This window comes from Rhinoraja longicauda, chromosome 16, assembly GCF_053455715.1.
Source record: "Rhinoraja longicauda isolate Sanriku21f chromosome 16, sRhiLon1.1, whole genome shotgun sequence".
NCBI classification, from domain to species: domain Eukaryota; kingdom Metazoa; phylum Chordata; class Chondrichthyes; order Rajiformes; family Arhynchobatidae; genus Rhinoraja; species Rhinoraja longicauda.
The window spans coordinates 27,131,219-27,152,124 of NC_135968.1; the positions used below are offsets into that span (position 1 = coordinate 27,131,219).

The 20,906-nt window shown below is 45.4% G+C and overlaps 1 protein-coding gene across 1 annotated transcript in view; it reads right to left on the bottom strand.

Moving 5' to 3' along the window:
• Positions 1 to 8,324, bottom strand: part of fhip2a (FHF complex subunit HOOK interacting protein 2) — a 66,507-nt gene extending 58,183 nt beyond the window's left edge. The window contains exon 1 of the mRNA XM_078413454.1: positions 8,064 to 8,324. Coding sequence (XP_078269580.1) covers positions 8,064 to 8,108 — 45 coding nt within the window. The 5' untranslated portion in view covers positions 8,109 to 8,324. The remainder of the gene's footprint in view (positions 1 to 8,063) is intronic.
• Between the last annotated feature and the right edge of the window lie 12,582 nt (positions 8,325 to 20,906).

Consider the following 20,906-nt stretch of genomic DNA (forward strand, 5'->3'; position numbering starts at 1 on the left):
GGCTGACCGGTCTTCGAATAATGGCGCCAAAAATGTCAGCGCCCACATGTGTAATATATGCAAAAAGAATTTCACCGTGCAGTTATATATGTAACAAATAAAGCGCTATTGAATTGTTATTGAACATATAGTCAGGTAACATACTGAGCTGAGGTCAGGTAGCCATGCTCTAGTTTAGAGAGAATATATCAACATAATTAACCAAAGGTATCACAAAATGCTGGAGTAATTCAGCGGGTCAGGCAGCATCTCTGGAAAGAAGGAATGGGTGACGTTTCGGGTCGAGACCCTTCTTCAGACTGAAGATGTGGTCCTTTGAGTGGCCGTTTGATGCTATCATAGCAACATTATAAACGATCATCCATGGCTGAACAAAGACAATTAATTTGGGATATCACCACTCCAGACCCAAAGTGAGCAAGAGAGATGACCAACATGAACACTAATACTGATGTATAACACGATAGAAATGTTGAGTTTTTTTAGACAGCCAGCCAACTAATACCAAACTAGGACTGTGGCCCTTCCTCTCCAGAGCCTTCCTGGCACTTTTTGCATGCGATTACACTTCAGTTTTCTTAGTTACACTGTGCTGTCTAAAGTTAAATATTAAAAAAAAGTGGTAAAAATAAAATCATACAGCATGCCTGACACGAGTCTACATATAGCAAAATAACCATTCCCACCGCACGACTGTCAAACATTGGCTGTCCACCGAGAGAGCCCAACCATCTCAATGATCAAAACACAAAATTCTGGAAATGGGTCATATAGTATGTGTCAAGACAGAAGCAAAGCTAATGTTTCATGCCTACAACGTCAGCTCTTTCTTGCTCTGCAAACCCTGCCTAGCATGTCGAGTGTTGCAAGTATTATCTTTTCCTACTTTACATTTCTAGCATTTACAATGTTTTGCTTTTTATACCTTTTGGTGATATCCTGGGACCAAGCAATTCAGTGCCTGACTCTCCACAGTTCCAAGTCCACTGGAAAGGTTGCGAGATAGAAAACTCTCCACTTTTAAGTAAATGAGTGTATTCAGCAAACAACACCACCAAGAAAAAACTTGACTGGCACTCTACCAGCTTTAACAGTTCATTACTGCTGTTAATGTATTGGATGCAATCTGCAACATACATAAAATGCTTTACATCAACTCCCAAGAGTGAAAGCAATTCCAAAACTCATCCAGAACAAAGCTGCTCACTTGATTGGCACTCATCCATTAATTTAAACATTTACTACTTCTTCTACCATTGGCATTACATGGTTATAGTATGCACCAACTGCAGGACACAATGTAGCTACTAGCCAAGATTAATTGCACAACATTCCAATATCTCCAAAGCTTGTGACCTCCGGTATCTGCGAAGGAGTTGAACCATTAATGTACAATTGAAAGAAGGGTCTCGATCTGAAACGTCACCCATTCCCTCGCTCCAGAGATGCTATCTGTCCCGCTGAGTTACTCTAGCTTTTTGCGTCTATCATGAGCTTTTGAAGGCCAATATCGAATAGGGTTCAAATGTTGGTCTTGCCAGTGACAGCCAAATTAAATTGAACAATCATATTAAAGAACACCATTCACAAACTATTCACACATTATTGGATGGTCATCATGCCTATCATTTTCTCAGGCAGTGAGGGGAAAACAGAAAAGATGCTACTTGAGAAGAATTTTCCTTTACTAAGAAAAAACTGTGCCTTCTCATTGTCTGTCACATGGAGAATCATTGTCATGGTGCTCCTCCACCCCCTTTCCCCAACACTTAAATTCATCTAAAATGCATGAGCTCCATTGCTCAATAGCAAATAGAAAAATTTAGGGAACAGACTCAACTACGATGCAATCTTACTGAAGACTTTAATTCCATTGAAGGGGAGAGATTGTGGAATACCTACCTCAATTTTAACTGTCCACTGAAATTCATCACCATTTTAACTTTGCTTCCTGATCATGTACATGCCATGACCCCAACCCGAATGGGTTTACAACACTGCCAATTGCATGGTGTCAAACATGGCTATGTCACTGCCACAGCACTTCATTCATTCTTCCTCTGCAGTGTTGTATCTAAACTTCAACAAACCTCCTGCAGGAGCAGATCTAATCTTCAGAACTAATTGGAAGTTATTTAACCTTTGGAGACTTGCATTCCAGAAACAAGATCATCCGACCATCGGTAGTTCAGCTGCAGTGTGCTCAGAGCCCAGGATCCAACCTACAGCTAACTTGTTGACAAATGTACAAGGATGGGTTTTACACCTGACGTTTACAAGACAAAGGTCACCCAAGTGACAAATGGGACAATAATGGACACAGGAGAGAAAAGGCAACAAGGAATGGGTGGAGGAGTGGGATTATTCAGAGATCCAGCACAGTTGTGATGGGCAAGATAGCTCATGCTATGTCATTATGAAGTATGGATTACATGCCCTGTGGCATCAAATCCCCCTGCAACATTAAAAGCTAATGGCAAAATACTATAAAATGGGAACACTCCCCATATCTTAGGAATTGCCTCTTGGCAAAGACACATAACGAAGATGAAATTCACCATTCCTTCACCGAAAAGATAAGGAAAACACTGACGCATCCCAGGCCAACATTATAGCACTAAGTTTGTAATTGCACTCAATCAATTGTGTCAGGCAGGCCAGGTTGCTCACATGCCTGACAACAGACTATCTTAAGCACTCTGTTCAGGGCTCTATCAAAGGAAGTGATTACCAAGTGAAAAGAGGAAAAGATGCAAGAATGTTCTCAAACGCTCCTTGAAATAATGTAACATCCCCACCAGCTCCTGGGAATCCCTGACTCACCACCATCAAAATGGTAAAGGAGCAATCAGGATGATATTGAGGACTAAGTCCAAGGTTCAGTAGTGCATATGTGCCTGATGTAAGCAGCAAGACTACGCACCTCACAAGCTACCCACACACCCAATAGAGCACTTCCTGCCTCACTACTGAACCTGCAAAAGCAGACAGGAAGCATGTTATCCACAATTCCATGAAACTGCCTAAAAAGAAATAGTATTTGACAGGGCAGCTTGACTCTACACAAGAGACATTCGATATGCTAAATAATTTCTTTCAACTGATTGCAATTTGGACAAACTTCTGTTAGACATTACACTTACCCATATACATACTGCAAGCCTTATTTTACCTGGGTGATAATTTCATCATGCTTCTCTACAATTAAGATGAAGGTATTAGTTAGTCCACATAGATGAAAAGGTGCAAGTACAATTATCCCACTGGCATCGCTTCCATCTCTGCAACTATTGTTTATTTAAATCTGTATTTGCATAGGTAAAGGACTAGGGCTGGGAAACATAGTGCCTTACTTTTTTAATTAATTAGCCAAAGCCCCCTGGTTACAAACTGAGGTCTGTATTAACTGATAAATACAAATTTTACTCCAACACAGAAGAAATATCCCATTATTTTAGTTTTTTTTAGAGATAGTGTGGAAACAAGCCTTGCGGCCCAGCAAGTCCTCACCGACCAATGATCACTACACACTAATTCTATCCGACACACTAGGAACAATTCATAGAAGTCAATTAACCTACAAACTTGCACACCTTTGGAATGTGGGTGGAAATCAGAGCACCCGGAAAAAACCCACATGGTCACAGGGAGAACCTACAAACCCTTTGCAAACAGCGCCCGTAGACAGGATTCAACCCAGATCTCTGACGCGGTAAGGCAACAACTCTAGCGCTGCACAATGCACAGGATCCAAGGAGATAGCTGAATGGGTAGCAAATTGGCTCCATAGAAGGAAGCAGATGGTGATGGTGGAAGGTTGCTTCTCGCACTGGAGGCCTGTGACTAGTGGTGTGCCTCAGGGTTCAGTGCTGGGGCCGTTACTGTTTGTCATCTACATCAATGATTTGGATGAGAACATACAGGGCAAGATTAGCAAGTTTGCTAATGATCAAAAGTTATTGGTTTTGCAGAAAGTGAAGATGGTTGTGAACGATTGCAGCAGGATTTGGATCGATTGGCCAGATGAGCGGAAGAGTGGTTGATGGAATTTAATACAGAGAAGAGAGAGGTGTTGCATTTTGGGACGTCGAACAAGGGCAGGCCTCTGGGTAATGTTGTAGAGCAGAAGGATCTAGGAGTATAGGTGCATGGTTCCTTGAAGGTCGCGTCGCAGGTAGATAAGGTGGTCAAAAAAGCTTTTGGCACTTTGGCCTTCATTAGTCCGAGTATTGAGTAAAGAAGTTGGGAGATCATGTTGCAGTTGAACAAGACGTTGATGAGACTGCATCTAGAAAATTGTGTTCAGTTCAGTTTTGAGCACCATGTTATAGGAATGATATTGTCAACCTTGAAAGGGTTGAGAAAAGATTTACGAGAATGTTGCCAGGACAAGAGGTTGTGAGCTATACGGAGAGGTTGAGTAGGCTGGGTCTCTATTCCATGGAGCGAAGGAAGATGAGGGGTGATCTTATAGAGGTGTACAAAATCATGAGAGGAATAGATCGGGTAGATGCACAGTCTCTTGCCCAGAGTAGGGGAATCGAGGACCAGAGGACATTGGTTCAAGGTGAAGGGGAAAAGATTTAATAGGAATCCGAGGGGTAGCTTTTTCACACAAAGGGTGGTGGGTGTATGGAACAAGCTCCCAGACGAGGTAGTTGAAGCTGGGACTATCCCATCGTTTAAGAAACAGTGAGACAGGTACATGGATAGGACAGGTTTGGAGGCATATGGACCAAGCACAGGCAAGTGGGACCAGTGTAGCTGGGACATTGTTGGCCAGCGTGGGCAAGTTGGGCCGAGGGGCCTGTTTCCACACCGTATCACTCTACGACTCCATAATTGTGTCGCCGCTAAATCAACATTTGGCTCAATTTATACTGAGCTAAATATTGATTTCTTCCTTTCCTGTTCCACAACAAATCAGATATTTCTTCTGAAAATCAAAAACAAAAGGCGTTTTCAAGACTTGGTGAAATGCAACAGAATAGCAAAAAAAACCCTCAGAAATCAAGGAATAGGTTCTCACCTCAAACCTGATGGTGACGCGACACAAGTTGATATGTAATGCTGATGATAAATGTGGCAGGGAGTCCACTGCACTATTTGCTTAAGAATAATTTCCCTAATAATTTAAAGTTTTTCAACAATAATACATTCAAACGCAAACAAGAAGCTAGCGTGGTATTAATAAGATATAGAAGTGTAAAATTACCTATGTCCAATCATCATCAACTGCTTCACTGAATCACGTTCAGAAGTGGGTATATTTGCTGATGATTGCTTTATGCTTATGATCACAATCCTTCAGTAATGAAGCAGTCATGTTTGCACACATCAAGACTTAGAAAGCATTTGAGTGTAGGCTGATAAATGGTAACATATGCAACATACAAGTGCCAAGGAAAATTTATCTCTAACAAGATAATCTAACCATCTACCTTTGACTTTCAATGGCGTCACCATCGTCAAGTGCCTCACTGCCCAGACCACTGGCCAGCCACTGAAATATTGGCTACAAGAGCTGGTCTTGCAATGAGTAACTTATTTTCCACCATCTATGAGGCACGTCGGGAATATATAGGACATTGCCAACATGCTTGGATGTGTACAGCTCCAATTAAACTCAAGAAACTCAACATCATCCAGGATTAAGCAACTAGTACTGAATCTAAATGACCAAGTCACCACGGATACCTTACATCTTAATCTTCCAGATCAGCCTATCGTTAGGGCTTCTCAGGATGGCCAGAGTTCATGAGATCGGTGTGTTTATTCACGTACCGGAATAGTTTACTCTTCGCTGTTCATTAATAAAAATGAGTAAATTAGCAAAAATTATTCTTTGCAATATTTTACTTTTAACAGTTAACCCTCTCTGTCTGAAATTAAAACTGCGGGTACTGGGAGTCTGCAAGCACAGAAAAATATGAAAACCGTGAACACTGGTAGCTTGGCTTGAAACATAAATCCATTCACGTGGGTGTCCGTGTGTAACTTACACACACTGACAACTTGCCAAGTGACACTCCACATCATGATTCCTTCAAAAAACATCAGTTCCCAAATAGAAATGAGAACAATCAAAAGTACAGAAAATGTAAAAGTCTGATGACAGGGACAGGCATAAATTTGATGGTCATACAGACTTTTCTTTAGGGTCAGTTTATCTGGAGGAACACAAGTCAACACTGTTCAAAAGACTGAAATATTTCGGTAAAAAAACTCCACAAAAATAAATCAAGTGCAAGCCAAATTTTGTTGATTGAAACTTTTATACACACAACAAAAACACTCCTTTTAGACAATAGGTGCAGGAGTAGGCCATTCAGCCCTTCGAGCCAGCACCGCCATTCAATGCGATCATGGCTGATCACTCTCAATCAGTACCCCGTTCCTGCCTTCTCCCCATACCCCCTCACTCCGCTATCCTTAAGAGCTCTATCCAGCTCTCTCTTGAAAGCATCCAACGAACTGGCCTCCACTGCCATCTGAGGCAGAGAATTCCACACCTTCACCACTCTCTAACAACCCTAATCTTAATAGCTTCTCTTAAATAACCACACCTCTGCCACACCACTTTTCACCAAGCTCTTCATCACCCACCTTAATCTCAGCCCTATTAACCCACCATTCCTTTATGAACCAAATGTTGTCAAGACTCCTAATATCTGAGTGTCCATGTTTTCCTTTGTACCGCTGTGAAACAAAGGTGGTATTTCTATCCTTCAGCAAAATAAAACACTGTTAGAATACTTCAACCTGCAATACTGCCAGGCCAACGGGCCTTTATAGACAGGTTAAGAACTCTACATTTAAAATAACTTGGACTTGAAAATGGTGCCAAAACCTGGTGACTCTTGTATATTATATTGTGTACTATTCCTAAGCACTTGTACTTAATCAAAGATTGTGCTTATGTATAGTAATACTTTTACTGAAATGTATACAAAAAAAAATCACTGAACCTCAGTATATGTGGCAATAATGTTCCATTAAACCATTGATAAACATTAGAGCTTAAAAATTTCAAGTTTCTTAAGGTGAGATTGTACCCGCTGCGAAAAATGTGAATGACTTGCCACTGTCTCCAGTATCTGCAGATGAAAAATACTTTTGGATGTCATTTGATGTTAACCAAAGTCTCTCTCAAAGCATTTTACATTGTAGAGATGGGAAAGTGGATGAAGGGGTGAATCAAGTGAGTCGATGAGCAAATGTGGTTCATTTTCACATCTAGTTCACTTTGTTTATTTCTCTTCATGGTGTTACTGAGCTGAAACACATTTGTCGTGAAAAAGGGAAATAGATAATTTACTAACACAACTGGTTTATTTGTATAACTGAACCTATGTGTCTTTATTCACTCATTCTGTATTTATAAACACGTTTGCTTTATTTATTGCTTGGTTTGTTTCCTCAAAACCTACTGTAATAATATACATGAGAACCAAAAATAAATTAGGCAAAGTCTTTCAATAGCCTCCTTGGAAAGAAAAATTGTGTTTTTGTTTCAGATCACTGCCACCTCTCCAACTACTGGAATTTACAATTCAACAGACAAAAGACACGTCCTCGCCCGAAGCATACCCGAGACCCAAGGCGGTGGGATACGACGCACGGTGCATGAACAAACACTGCTTGGGGAACAACAACGGAACAGCAGTTGCAGTGTTTTACGCCTGCCGGCCCCAGAAGAACTGGAATATCAAACAAAGTGGGCGAGGAGGGCTGGAGACATCTCAATCATCCCAGGCCAGGCCTGCACCTGGAGAAGCTTTCAAAATAGCGAACATTACCAGGCAATGTCGTGTTCAGGAAGTTAATTAAAGTAAGACTGTTGTTATCACAGACTAGCTGGCCGCTTGGCTCCTGACCTGGCGACGAGGCCTGGTGCGAATCCCACAGTGAAGTGAAGGGGAGGACAGAGCTACTGGGTCGAGGAGGACTGGAGGGAAGAGGGGAAGGGAGGACCGGGGGAGGGAGGACTGGTCTGGGGAGAGGAGGACAAGGCTGAGGTGAGGAGGGGAGGGGAGGGGAAGGGAAGGATGGCCGGGACTCACCGCCTCCACCGCCTGCTGCAGGATGTTGGTGAATTTGGTGAACATCTTGGCCTTGGACTCGCGGATCTCTCGGCGGAATTTCTCCTTGGATTCTTCAATCTTCTTCCTGGTTCGATCCAGCCTGGCTGTTCATGCGGCCTCGACAAGCACACACGTAAATATATAAATAAATATATAAAAAAACACGGGGAGCAGAGATCAGCTGAGGCCGAGCGGTCGCGGACAGTAAACACTAGCGCTGCCCGGGGACGCAGCGCACAATCGACACGGTGGCAACGCACTGACTGACTCTCCCGCCGCCAGGGGGCAGTGCAGGCAAGCGCCGCCCTCCCGCCGCCAGGGGGCAGTGCAGGCAGGTGGCGCCCTCCCGCTGCCAGGGGGCAGTGCAGGCCGCTGCCGCCCTCCCGCCACCAGGGGGCAGTGCAGGCAGATGGCGCCCTCCCACCGCCAGGGGGCAGTGCAGGCAGCAGCGCCCTCCCGCCGACGGGGGCAGTGCAAGCAAGCGCCGCCCTCCCTCCGCCAGGGGGCAGTGCAGGTGGCACCCACCCGCTCTCTCACTCTCACCCAAAGATGGACCACTTGATCCTGAAAACCGTAGTATGTCATGGCGTCATTTTAGTAGGCAGAAATTTGCAGAAACATTTAAAAAGAAAAATAACAAAAAATTGTGAATTGATAGATGAGATATATTCTGCATTTTTATGGTATCATCACGCATACTGTTCCCACAAAACACTGATTACACTGCGAGAAGCATAGCAATAATCAACCAGAACCAGAACGGCGGGATTGCTTACTAAAATGGCGGAAGTTACGCTCCTTTGCGTACTACACTTAAGTATAGGCGATTTCGACGGAGTGGTTCATCTTGCTCCTCTAGTATCTTTGCACTCACCCGCTCCCCGGTGCTTGTGGTCATCCTGGCGAAAGGGGGCGCCCCGCAGCAGTCCGCACCACGTGACCCTGCCCTGCCGTCACCACCACCCCGACCGCCTGGGGGCGCTCGACGTGAGCTACAGGGAGCAAGATGTTACAGGGAGGAGCTGCAGAGGCTGGTTCACACCGAACACAGCCAGGCACAAAATGCAGCATCTCTGGAGAGAAGGAATGGGTGAGGTTTTGGGTCGAGACCCTTCTCCATACTGCGATTCAAGAGAGAGCTAGATAGGGCTCTTAAGGATAGCGGAGTCAGGGAGTATGGGGAGAAAGCAGGAACGGGGTACTGATTGAGAATAATCAGCCATGATCACATTGAATGGCGGTGCTGGCTCGAAGGGCCGAATGGCCTCCTCCTGCACCTATCGTCTATTGTCTATTGAGAGGGAGACGAGAGATATGGAAGGGCGAGGCATGAAAATGACGGATCAAAGAAGACGATGAAAAAGGAAATGTAGAATTGGTTTCTTCTTGGCTGAGGGGTAGGCTTGCCAACTGTCCCGTATTAGCCGGGACATCCCATATTTTGGGCTACATTGGTTTGTCCCGTACGGGACCTCCCTTGTCCCGTATAAGTAGGGTTGCCAACTTCCTCACTCCCAAATAAGGGTTAAAGGGTGACGTCACCGCCCCTCGCCCCACATGATCTCACCCAGCAAGCGGACACCTGCTCCCGCTCCGCCAATGGTGGCCGCCCGAGTCGGGCGGCGGGTTGCTACGCAACCTCCGTTAGGCGGCGCCCGGGTCTCCGGGCCAACACTGTCCGGAGCTAAAATGTCGGAAACCTAGAGTGTCGGGACCTAAACTGTCGGGACCTACAGCGTCAGGGCCTACAGCGTCCGGGCCAATAGCACCCCTAGGCCTAATACGGTATTAGGCCCCGACACTGTAGGCCCTGACGCTGTAGGTCCCAACAGTTTAGGTCCCGACACTCTAGGTTTCCGATATTTTAGCTCCGGACAGTCTAAGTTCGGAGGCCCGGGCACTGCTAAACGGAGGTTGCGTAACAACCTGCCTCCCGACCCAGGCGGCCGCCATTGGTGAAGCGGGAGCACGTGGCTACTGGCTGGGTAAGGTCACATGGGGCGCAGGGCAGTGACATCACCCTTTAACCCTTATTTGGGAGTGAAGGAGTTGGCAACTCTACTGAGGGGAAGGTGACAACGAGGCATACAATCAGAAAAATTAATCATGACAGTGAAACTAGTCGGAGAACTCTGGTGGGGGAGAGATTGAGATCGACAATCGGCTGACATCTATTGTAAATCTACAGACTCCCACAACTGTCTCAACTACATTTCTTCCCACCTCCGCTCAGTCCGCCTTAAGCTACCTGATCTCCCGGTTGCTCAGCACTTTAACACCCCCTCCCATTCCCAATCTGACCTTTCTGTCCTGGGCCTCCTCCATTGTCAGAGGGAGGCCCAGCGCAAATTGGAGGAACAGCTTGCCTTAAACCCCAGCAGTATGTACATTGACTTCTCTAACTTCAAATATCCCTTGCTTTCCCTCTCTCTCAATAGACAATAGGTGCAGAAGTAGGCCATTTGGCCCTTCAAGCCAGCAGCGCCATTCACTGTGATCATGGCTAATCATCCACAATCAGTACACTGTTCCTGCCTTCTCCCCATATTCCTTCACTCCGCTATCTTTAAGAGCTCTATCTAACTCTCTCTTGAAAGCATCCAGAGAATTGGCCTCCATTGCCTTCTGAGGCAGAGAATTCCACAGATTCACAACTCTCTGGGTGAAAAGGTTTTTCCTCATCTCCATTCTAAATGGCCTACCCCTTATTCTTAAACTGTGGCCCCTGGTTCTGGACTCCTCCAACATCTCCTTCCCCTCCCCCTTCCCAGTTCTCCCACCAGTCTAACTGTCTCCGACTACATTCTATCCCTGTCCCACCCACTCCCCTGATATGTCTGAAGAAGGGTCTTGACCCGAAACGTCACCCATTCTTTCTCTCCAGAGATGCTGACTGTCTGGCTGATTAACTCCAGCATTTTGTGTACACTTCTTCCCATCCTGCTTCCTGCAAAGACTCTATCCCCTCCCTACTCCCAATTTCTCCAACTATGCCATACCTGTGCCCGAGATGAGGTGTTCCATACTAGAACATCCAAGTTGTCCTCATTCTTTAGGGAAGGGGGTTCCCCTCTCCCATCATAGATGAGGCCCTCACTACTGTCTCCTCAGTACCCTGCAGCTTCACCTTTGTTCCCCCTCCCCCAAGTCGCAACAGAGACAAAGTCCCCCTAGTCCTTACCTTTCACCCCATCAGCCGTCGCATACAATACATAATCCTCCAATATTTTCACCACCTCGGGATCCCACCTCCAAGTCATCTTCCCATCTCCACCCCTTCCGCAGAGACCGTTTCTCTGCAGCTCCCTGGATAACTCATCCCTTCCCACCCAAACCACCCTCTCTCCAAGTACTTTCCCCTGCAACTGCAGGAGATGCAACACCTGTCCCTATACCTCCTTTCTCTAATCTGTCCAAGGACCCCGACAGTCCTTTCAGGTGAGGGAGTGGTTCCCTTGCACTTCTTCCAACCTCATCTACTGCATCCGCTATTCCAGATGTGGACGATACATTGGCGAGATCAAGCGCTGGCTGGGGATTGTTTCGCTGAACACCTCCGCTCAGTCCGCCTAGGCTTACGCAATTTCTCTAGCTTCAAGTACCCCTTGCTCTCCCTCTCTGTCTGTTCCCCTGGTCCTCGCCTTTCACCTCACCAGCCTCCGTATCCAATACGTCATCCTCCGACATTTCCGTCACCTCCAACATGATCCCACCACTAATCACTACTTCCCATCTCCACCCCTCTCCACCTTCAGCAGAGACCGCTCCATCAGCAACTCCTTGGTTCCCTTCCCTTCCCTTCCCTTCCCTTCCCACCAAACCACCCCCCCCCCAGGTAGTTTTCCCTGCAAACACAGGAGATGTAACACCTGCTCTTATACTTCCTCCATTGACTCCATCCAGGGATTCTAGCAGTCCTTGCACGTGAGATAGAGGTTCACTTGCACTTCCTATAACCTCACATACTGCACCCTGTGTTCCTGATGTGCGCCCCCACGCCCTCCTCTTGGGTGAGACCAAGCATTGACTCAGCAATTGATTCACTGAACATTTACGCTTGGTCCGCCAAGGCCTACTTAATCTTCCCTTTGTCTACTATTTTTACTCTCCGTCACATTCCCATACTGACCTTCATCAGTCTGAAGAAGGTCTCGACCCGAAACGTCACCCATTCCTTCTCTCCAGAGATGCTGCCTGTCCCGCTGAGTTACTCCAGCATTTTGTGTGTATCTCCCGTACTGACCTTTCTGTCCTGGGCCTCCTCCATTGCCAGAGTGAGGCCACATGGCAATTGGAGGAACAACATCTCATATTTCGCTTGGGCAGCTTAAAACCTAGTGGTATGAACATTGATTTCTCTAATTTAAGGTAACTTCGAAACACACTCCCCTAACCTCCCCCCCTGCCCGCCCACCTGCCCCCCCCCCCCCCCGCCCACCCCCCTGCTTTCCCCACCCTTGCTCCCTCCCTCCTTCTCCACTAAAAGTTGATTCACCAGTTCAACAGTTCACAATAATGTATCCCTCTTGGAATCACACCATCCCTAGCCAATAATTGGCTCATCAGGGAACCACCCTGCCGGAGGTCATCTGCTGCCGGCCCTGTTTTTTTCGGTTTTTCCAGTTCCCCCCACCAACCCCCCCCCTCCCCCTCCACCTACAATCAGTTTGAAGAAGGGTCCCGACATTCATTTTCTCCAGAGACGATGCCTGACCCCATTAAGTTACTCCAGTATTTTGTGTCTATATGGTGTAAACAGGTTGTTCGGTCCAAGTTGTCCACATGCCCAAGAAGGCCGCCTATGTTAGTCTTATCTGCCCGTGTTTGAGCCATATCCCTCCAAATCTTTCCTATTCATGTGCTTGCCCAATTATCTTTTAAATGTAGTCATAGCGCATGCCTCAAGCACTTCTCTATGGGTCCCAACTCGACACATTGCCTATCCATATCCTCCAGAGATGCTGCCTTACCCGCTGAGTTACTCCATCACTTTGTATCCTAGATTTGTGTCAAGATTCCAGCATCTGCAGTTCCTTGCTTCTATGTTTCATATATCCACTGCCCTCTGGGTGAGAAAACTGCCCCTCAGGTCCCTGTTAATTTTTTCCCCTTTTACCTTAAACCTATACCCTTCAGTTCTTGATTCCACAACCCTGGGAAAAAAGCTGTGTGCATTCACCTCATTGTTATACCCACGATTTTATGCACCTCAAAAAGATCACTCCCTTAGTCTCTCATGTTCGAAGGAATAAAGTCCTCACGTTCAATTGATCATCTTCCATCGTTTCCAAGCACCTCCAGTGTAATGCCACCACGAACACGTTCCCTGCCTTCTTCCAGTATTTTGAGGGGTCAGATGCCTCAGCAAATGCTTTGTCCATTCTTCACTTTTAGCCGATGTTCTCACCTATTCCACAGTGGCCGATCACCCAAGAAAAAGAAATGCAATACTTGTTATTTTACTACCTGGCTTTTCACCATCCAATGCCCCACACATTCCTCCCAGGTGAAAAAAACAATTTCCTTGCACTTCTTACAATTTAAAACTGTCCTCAAGCGAGTATACTAATGCCTGTAAATAATGATATCCCACAGGGATTCTTGGCCTGATCTCTTCAACATTTGTACCTGTGAACATTTACAAGTGACAAAGACCTGGCACAAACCAAATGGGCAAAGGATTCAACAGAGGTTGAAGCTACGCTGACATCTGATCTGTCTGTAATGTCAGAATATTCTGCAAGTGGAGGCTGTAATTAAATCAACCCATCAATTGTCTGTGTTTCGTCTTAAACACAAATATATGTTTTTCTCAATGTCACCTTTCTAGGATAGATTAGTGGGCGCCTGGCAGTGAGCAGAGGGGGAGGAGGGGATTGTTTGTAGGTTTTACGAAGATGAAGGATGTTGCCTATTTATCAAACGACAGAAGGTAATAGAATCTGGGAGATAATCTTAAAAGCATAGCAGCATGAAATGAATTTCAATGACACACTTTTATTGAATTTTGCAAGATTATACATTGTTATATGCTTACATTCAAGAAAGGAATTGAACTGCAATTGTCAGCAATTGGAATTTCACATTCGTCGTGCATTCCTTAAGATGCGTCTACATCTTAAGGTCCTCCATTAGGAGTGTTTCACAGATATCTTGTTTGTGCACGGTGGAGGTAGAGTTACTGCCAGAGACCCAGGTTCGACCCCGACTACAGGTGCTTGCCTATATGGAGTTTGTACGTTCTCCCCGTGACTTGAGAGGGTTTTCCCTGGTTTCCTCCCACACTCCAAAGACGTAGAGGTTTGCAGGTTAATAAGCTGACGGAGCAGCACCCGACAGGTATATGCCCGCCTGTCCCGGGGACCACTCTCACGGCAGCGCTGGCTTTGAGGATTGAGCCTGTCGGGTGCCGCTCCGTCAGGTTACAGTACAGTTGTTGCAATTGGAAACGCACAGAGGAGGTGTGATCAAGGGAGCAAGACCCAGACAAACAGCTACAGGGAGCCAGCCCTGGCGAACACAGCCTCTGCTGGCACCGCCATCCCCAGGAGCGGCGTAGGGGTGAAGAGGAGCGAGGTTTGTGTGGAATGAGGGCAAGTTTGTGCTGCGCCTGTGCCTACTCTGGGTGGTGGCACAAATGACATTGCCTGGGGTGGGAGGAAGCTCTGTAACCCGCAATGATGAACCAAGCATGGGGACTTTTTAACGTGTAAGAAGGAGCTGTAGACACTGGTTTACACTGAAGATAGACACAAAATGCTGGAGTAATTCAGCAGGACAGGCAGCATCTCTGGAGAGAAGGAATGGCTGACTTTTCAGGTTGAGACCCTTCCTGTAGGGTCTCGATCTGAAATGTCAGTCATTCCTTCTCTCCAGAGATGCTGCTTGTCCCGGTAAATTACTCCAGCATTTTGTGTCTACCGGAGTGATGTGTTTCTGGGTGATATTATAGGGAGGGTTTGATCAGACTAACCGCTCTGCTGGATGCGGACCTCTACAGCTGTCTAATCGCTGCACGAACAGCAGCTTCAATTTACATTGGTCATCCATTGACATTCCGGACTGTCGCCACCGCCCGCACAAAGCAGCAATTCATTCACTCAAACATTTGTTTTTCTTTTGCATCGCCGACAATCCAAGAACAATTTAGCCCTTGCGACCAATTTAGCCCTTGCGACCAATTTAGCCCTTGCATGCGCGGTCGAGATCCCGAACTCGCTTATTGACTTGGTCTAATTGTAATTTGCCCCTAATGTGTGTGGGATGCAGTTAATGTGCGGGGATCGCTGTTCGGCGTGGAGTCGGTGGGCCAAAGGGTCAGTTTCCGTGCTGGATGTCTAGACTAGACTAAACTAAACTAAACTTAATTAATTTAGTATCTAATCGATACACGGAGAGCTATTCAAGGTGCCATCCACCGATTCAGGTGGACCTGAAGAAACTCTGGCAATAATTTGAACTTCTGTTTCTTGACTAATAGCTAGTCCTCAATCATCACACAAAAAAATCTGATTATTACCACATTATTTAATGAAGGACACAAACAGCAGCATTGAGGTCCAGGAACTTGTAAACACAACCAACAATGAAGAAAGGTTGCAGCAAGTTCAACCTGGTTTAGATTTAGGTTTATAATTGTTATTGTCATGAGCAACTGAGGTACAGTGAAAAACTTTGTTTAGCATGCTATTCAATCAATCAAATCAAATAATACTGCACATAAATACAATAGGTAGAGAAAGGGGACATTATATAGTGCGGATATAGTTCTCAGCATTGCGGCACACTAGTTCCAGAGAAAAAGTCCAATGTACACAATGGGGTTTAAGTGAATCGGACAGTACCCTAGCTTATGAAAGGACTATTGGGAAGCCTGATAACAGAGGAGAATAAGCTGTTCCTGAGTCTGCTGGTGTGCACTTTCAAGCTTCTGTGTCCTCTCCCTGATGGGGGCAGGGAGAAGAAGGAATGACCGGAGTGGGATAAATCTCTGACTAGGTCGGCTGTTTTTCTGAGGGAACATTGACTATAGATAGAGTCAATGGTGGCGATTCTAGTGTGGATGATGGACTGGGCAGCATCCACAACTCTCTGCAATTTCTTGTCGTCTTGGGCAGAGCTAACCAAGCTGTGATGGAACACGACGATATGCTTTCTATGGAGCATCTGTGTAAGACACAAAATGTCTTCATTGTAGTGTTTAGATGTGATGTAGTGTTTTTTGTGGTTGTGTGATATGTGGGGGGGGGGGGGAACTGTAAAATTGTCTCTTCCGAACGGAGACCCGACCTTTGTTTTCTGGGCCGTGTCTCCGTTCCCGCTACGTCCTACCGATGGCCAAACACCTGGAGCTGGCGCTTCCAGCTGGGACCACCTGGGGCTCCGGTTCGCAGAGCCCGCGGACCGGACTCACCATTTGCGGAGCTAGCTGTCTTCGGAGGCTGCGGGAGTGGCTGCGACTCGCCTTCGGAGGCAGGCCGCGTGGACATCGGAAGCTCGCAGCCCCCTGGGTGGGGGCCGACATCGGGAGCTCCAGCAGCGGCAGTGTCTTCGCCCGTCCTGGATCGCGGGGCTTGGGTCGGCCCGCCGCGGACCTTTCACTGTCCGGCGCAGCCTGGAATAGGCCGTGGGATTTTCTCTGCCCGGCGGGGGCTTCAATGTCGGGAGCCTCGACCGCCCCGACGTGCAGCGGCAGTGTCTTCGCCCGCCCCGAATTGCGGGACTTGGGTCGGCCCGCTGTGGCAACTTCAACAGCCTGACCGTGGGAGAAGACAGCAGGGGAAGAGAAAAGACATTCTGGCCTTCCATCACAGTGAGGAGGTGACTGGAGAAGACTCACTGTGATGGACGATTCTTTTTGTTTTGTGTTGGTTTGTGGTTGTGTGTGTAATTGCTTATTTTATTACTCTTATTGTTGGACTGTGGGTAATGAAATCTCGTTCAAAAGACTTGTTTTTTTTGGATGACAATAAAGGTAATTCTGATTCTGATTCATTAGAGACATACCAAGTTTGTAAAAGTTATTGGAGACATGCTGAATCGCCTCAGCCTCCTGGGGAAGTTGGTGTTCCTTCTTAGCTGCTGCTTCAATGTAGTTGGTCCACAACAGATTGTTAGTAATATTTACTCTAAAGAACTTGATACTTCTTCGGGAAGGGACGCAACCGAAAAGTCACGTTTTCCAGAGATGCTGTCCAACCCGCTGAGTTACTCCAGCACTCAGCATCTGTGATCTCTTGTGTCAGCAAGTACAAGCTGAATGGATTGGACATGTTATTGGACGTGAGAGGACGCTGGCGCTGTTTGTTCGCCGCTTCTCCGTCAGGACAAATCTTTTCTTTGTTTGTTTTTATGTCTTGTTTGCTTTGTAAAGTGTCTTTGAGTATCTTGAAAAGCGCTATATAAAATAAATGTATTATTATTATTATTATTATTATGTTATTGGATGGAAGACCAATGCCTTGCAAAACAGTTCTTGGATGGAAAGCTGAAGCAGGGCAGAGGAAAGAAAGGTCTTTCATAAATCAGTTGAAAGGCAACTTGAAGAGCAGTCACCAATGGATTGACATCAATCCTACGGATCTCATTTAAATGTCTTAAGACTGGCCTCATATCCTTCTTAAAGGAATAGATACAATGAAAATCATCTCCAAGATGCATGTATGTGGCAACATGAGTCACTGTCACAAAGTGGCAACATCAAGATCACAGAATGCACATGTCCAAAGTGTGGCCAATTCTTTGCATCAGGGTTTGGGGTTTGGAATCACATGAGTCACCACAAAATATATTTGTGCTAACATCGTCATTGCATCATTGACGAAGGGGAGAAATTCCTCTGAACATTTTATTGTTACTCAGTTGGGTTTTGAGACTTTTATCATGCACTATTCAGCTTCCTTGTTTTCACACAAAGATTCTCAGTATCCTAGGATGCTACTCCAAAAAGCCAAACAAATTAAAATACACAACTAAACATTAGCAATCTGCAATTCTGTGATGTCTGGAATATAAAACGGCGTCAATATCCATCACAGAGAATAGTAAACAAATGAACATGGGATCAAGAAAGGTTAGTGACTAATAAGTATCAATGAATTCCAATTCCCATCAATTGCACCACTTGGTTGACACATTGCTTCATGTAAAACACTCATCTTTGAAGAGATGGGCTACAAAGCCTTTTTAAACTAAGGGCAGATGAAGACTTGATGAAATTAAACAAAATGTTCGATTTCCTGGTCCCAATATGTTCATGTTGTCATTCCTTTGCATTAAAAAAATCTAACTGGGAAAAGTGGTTCTGCAACTTGGTTCATGCAGTTCACAAAATCATTTGGCGACCTGTGATACTAACAGTACACCACTAGAGAGCAGAATAAGGCAGTAAATGAATGTCTTCCATCCTATCCTATCCATGTACCTGTCCTAATGTCTCTTAAATGTTATGATAGTACTTGCCTCAAGTACCTCCTCCAACAGATCCTTCCATATACCACCACTCTTTATGTAAAAAAGTTACTACTCAGGTTCCTAATATTTCCTCCCTCACCTTAAACCTATGTCCTCTGGTTCTTGATTCCCCTAGTCTGGGTAAAAGACTGTCCATTTACCCGATCTATTCATGTCATGTTTTTGTACACCTCCATAAGATCACCCCCTCATTCGCCTGCGCTCCAAGGAATAAAGTCCTAGCCTGCTCAGCCTCTCCGGATAGCTCAGGTCCTCGAGTCCTGAGCTCAGGCCCATCAGTCATGTTCCATCTGAGTTTCCGCTCATTGGTGACACCCAGTATATTGATGGTGGGGATTGCAGTAATGATAATGCCATTGAATATTGAGTATCAAGGCACATAGACTCTCTCTTGTCAGAGATTATCATTGCCTGGGACCACTGTGGCATGAATGGTACTTGCCACTTGTTAAAATGTAAGGAAATTCCAGCAGGATCTTGAGCAAAATGCAAAGTCCTGGAGTAACTCGGCGGGTCAGGCAGCTTCTCTGGAGGGAATGGATTGGCAATGTTAAGGGTCGACACCCTTCTTCAGACTGAAACATTGAATATTCATTCCCTCCATTTAGTTTCCAACTGAATGGAGGGAATGTATAGTCATCGTTTCAGTCTGAAGAATGTGCTGCCTGACCTGCTGAGTTGCTCCAGCACTGCATGTTTTGCTCAAGGCTCCAGCACCTGCAGTTCCTTGAGTCTCCAGCAGGATCCTACTCCACTGGTGGATGCTGTGTGTAGTTTAATGGCTGAGCACCAAGAGGAATTCCTCAGCTGGTTCTTGATCAATGCATTCATATGGGAATTCCAAACTTGCCTACCATTCATATCCTTTCATCTCCTCCACCCTGAGCCCTCCCATTTGTCTTCTTTATCGAATATTTTTTCGAATATTTATTCCATTCGCTTTTTCTCAGAAAATGCTTTTCTTTCTCGCCAACAAGTCCACGCCCCTCCTCACAGCTGTTTGTCACCTCTCCCCGGAATCACTCAAATCATCCCACTGTTTTCCAATCCTTCTTGGCTTGATCACTATAAATTGATCTCAGCTCAATAATGTTTCAATATGGTTGGAATCACAGTTCAACTGGTTGTAGTGTGTTAAGTTTAATGTAATGATGAAAATCATTAATGATGTGAACACAAGAGCAAAGAATGAGGTATTGCAAATGAAACACACTTCTCAGCTTGGTTCAAGCGGAATCCAGTTTTTATTCTGATCTAAATGGGGAATTCTCTGAGGATTTCACAACAGTTGAGGGTCACTTAATACTTGCTTGATTGAAAATGAACGTGTCTTCCTACCACAGGGAATGAGGTATAGGAATTTGAAACCACCAAGTTCAAGAATGGCATCTTCCCAACAACCATCAGGTTCTTGAACATTACACAACACTAACCTCAACTATGAACAAAGGACTTTGTAGGAAAGAACTACTGATGTTGGTTTAAATCAAAAGTAGATACAAAATGCTGGAGTAACTCAGCGGGACAGGCAGCATCTCTGGAGAGAAGGAATGGGTGATGTTTTGGGTTGAAGAAGGGTCTCAACCCGAAACATCACCCATTCCTCTCCAATGAAAGACTTTGGTTTTTTTGCATTAGTATTGGAGTTATTGCTTCAAGTAAGAATTTCATTGTTCCATTGTTGTACCATATCTAAAAACGAAAACTCTTGTTTGTTTGTTTGATCCTGAACTACAGCCAAAATGGTACACGATAGCACAACAATTGTAGGCCCACCTTACTCACTGTCGTTCCTTTGGTGCTAATGGAAGAAGTTTCATTGAAATTTGTGTTATATTTTTTAAGTTATTCACATTTTAAAGTTTAAATCTATCTCCTAGGGAGGGAGGGGGAGGGAGGGAGGGAGGTAGGGGGGGGAGGAGGGAAGGGAGTGACCCTTGGCTGTACTGGTCCATGTTCTATGTGTTTATTAGCCACTTTGTTTTCTCTACCATTGGTTGTGTTGGTTTTATACAACAGTGTCCAATCTCCCTTTTGATAAATAAATTATAGGTATATAAACGTTGATTTTTCTTCCATTCCTAAACTACTGGTCCTACCTTTTGGTTCAAGGAGCTACAACTGACCAGAGTTAAACAGAGACAGGTGCAGTGATCAATACTGAAAGAGTAGATTGGGGAATCAGAGGTTTAGGGGTTAAGTTATCAGTGCACCTAATAGCGCAGACATGAATGGACTAATGGGGTTCCAGCACCCTTCTTCTTTGATCGTTACCCATGCCATTTTAAAGATGATCGCACGCTAACCCTACATTATCCCGCAGATGATCACCAATCTCTTTAATGCCAT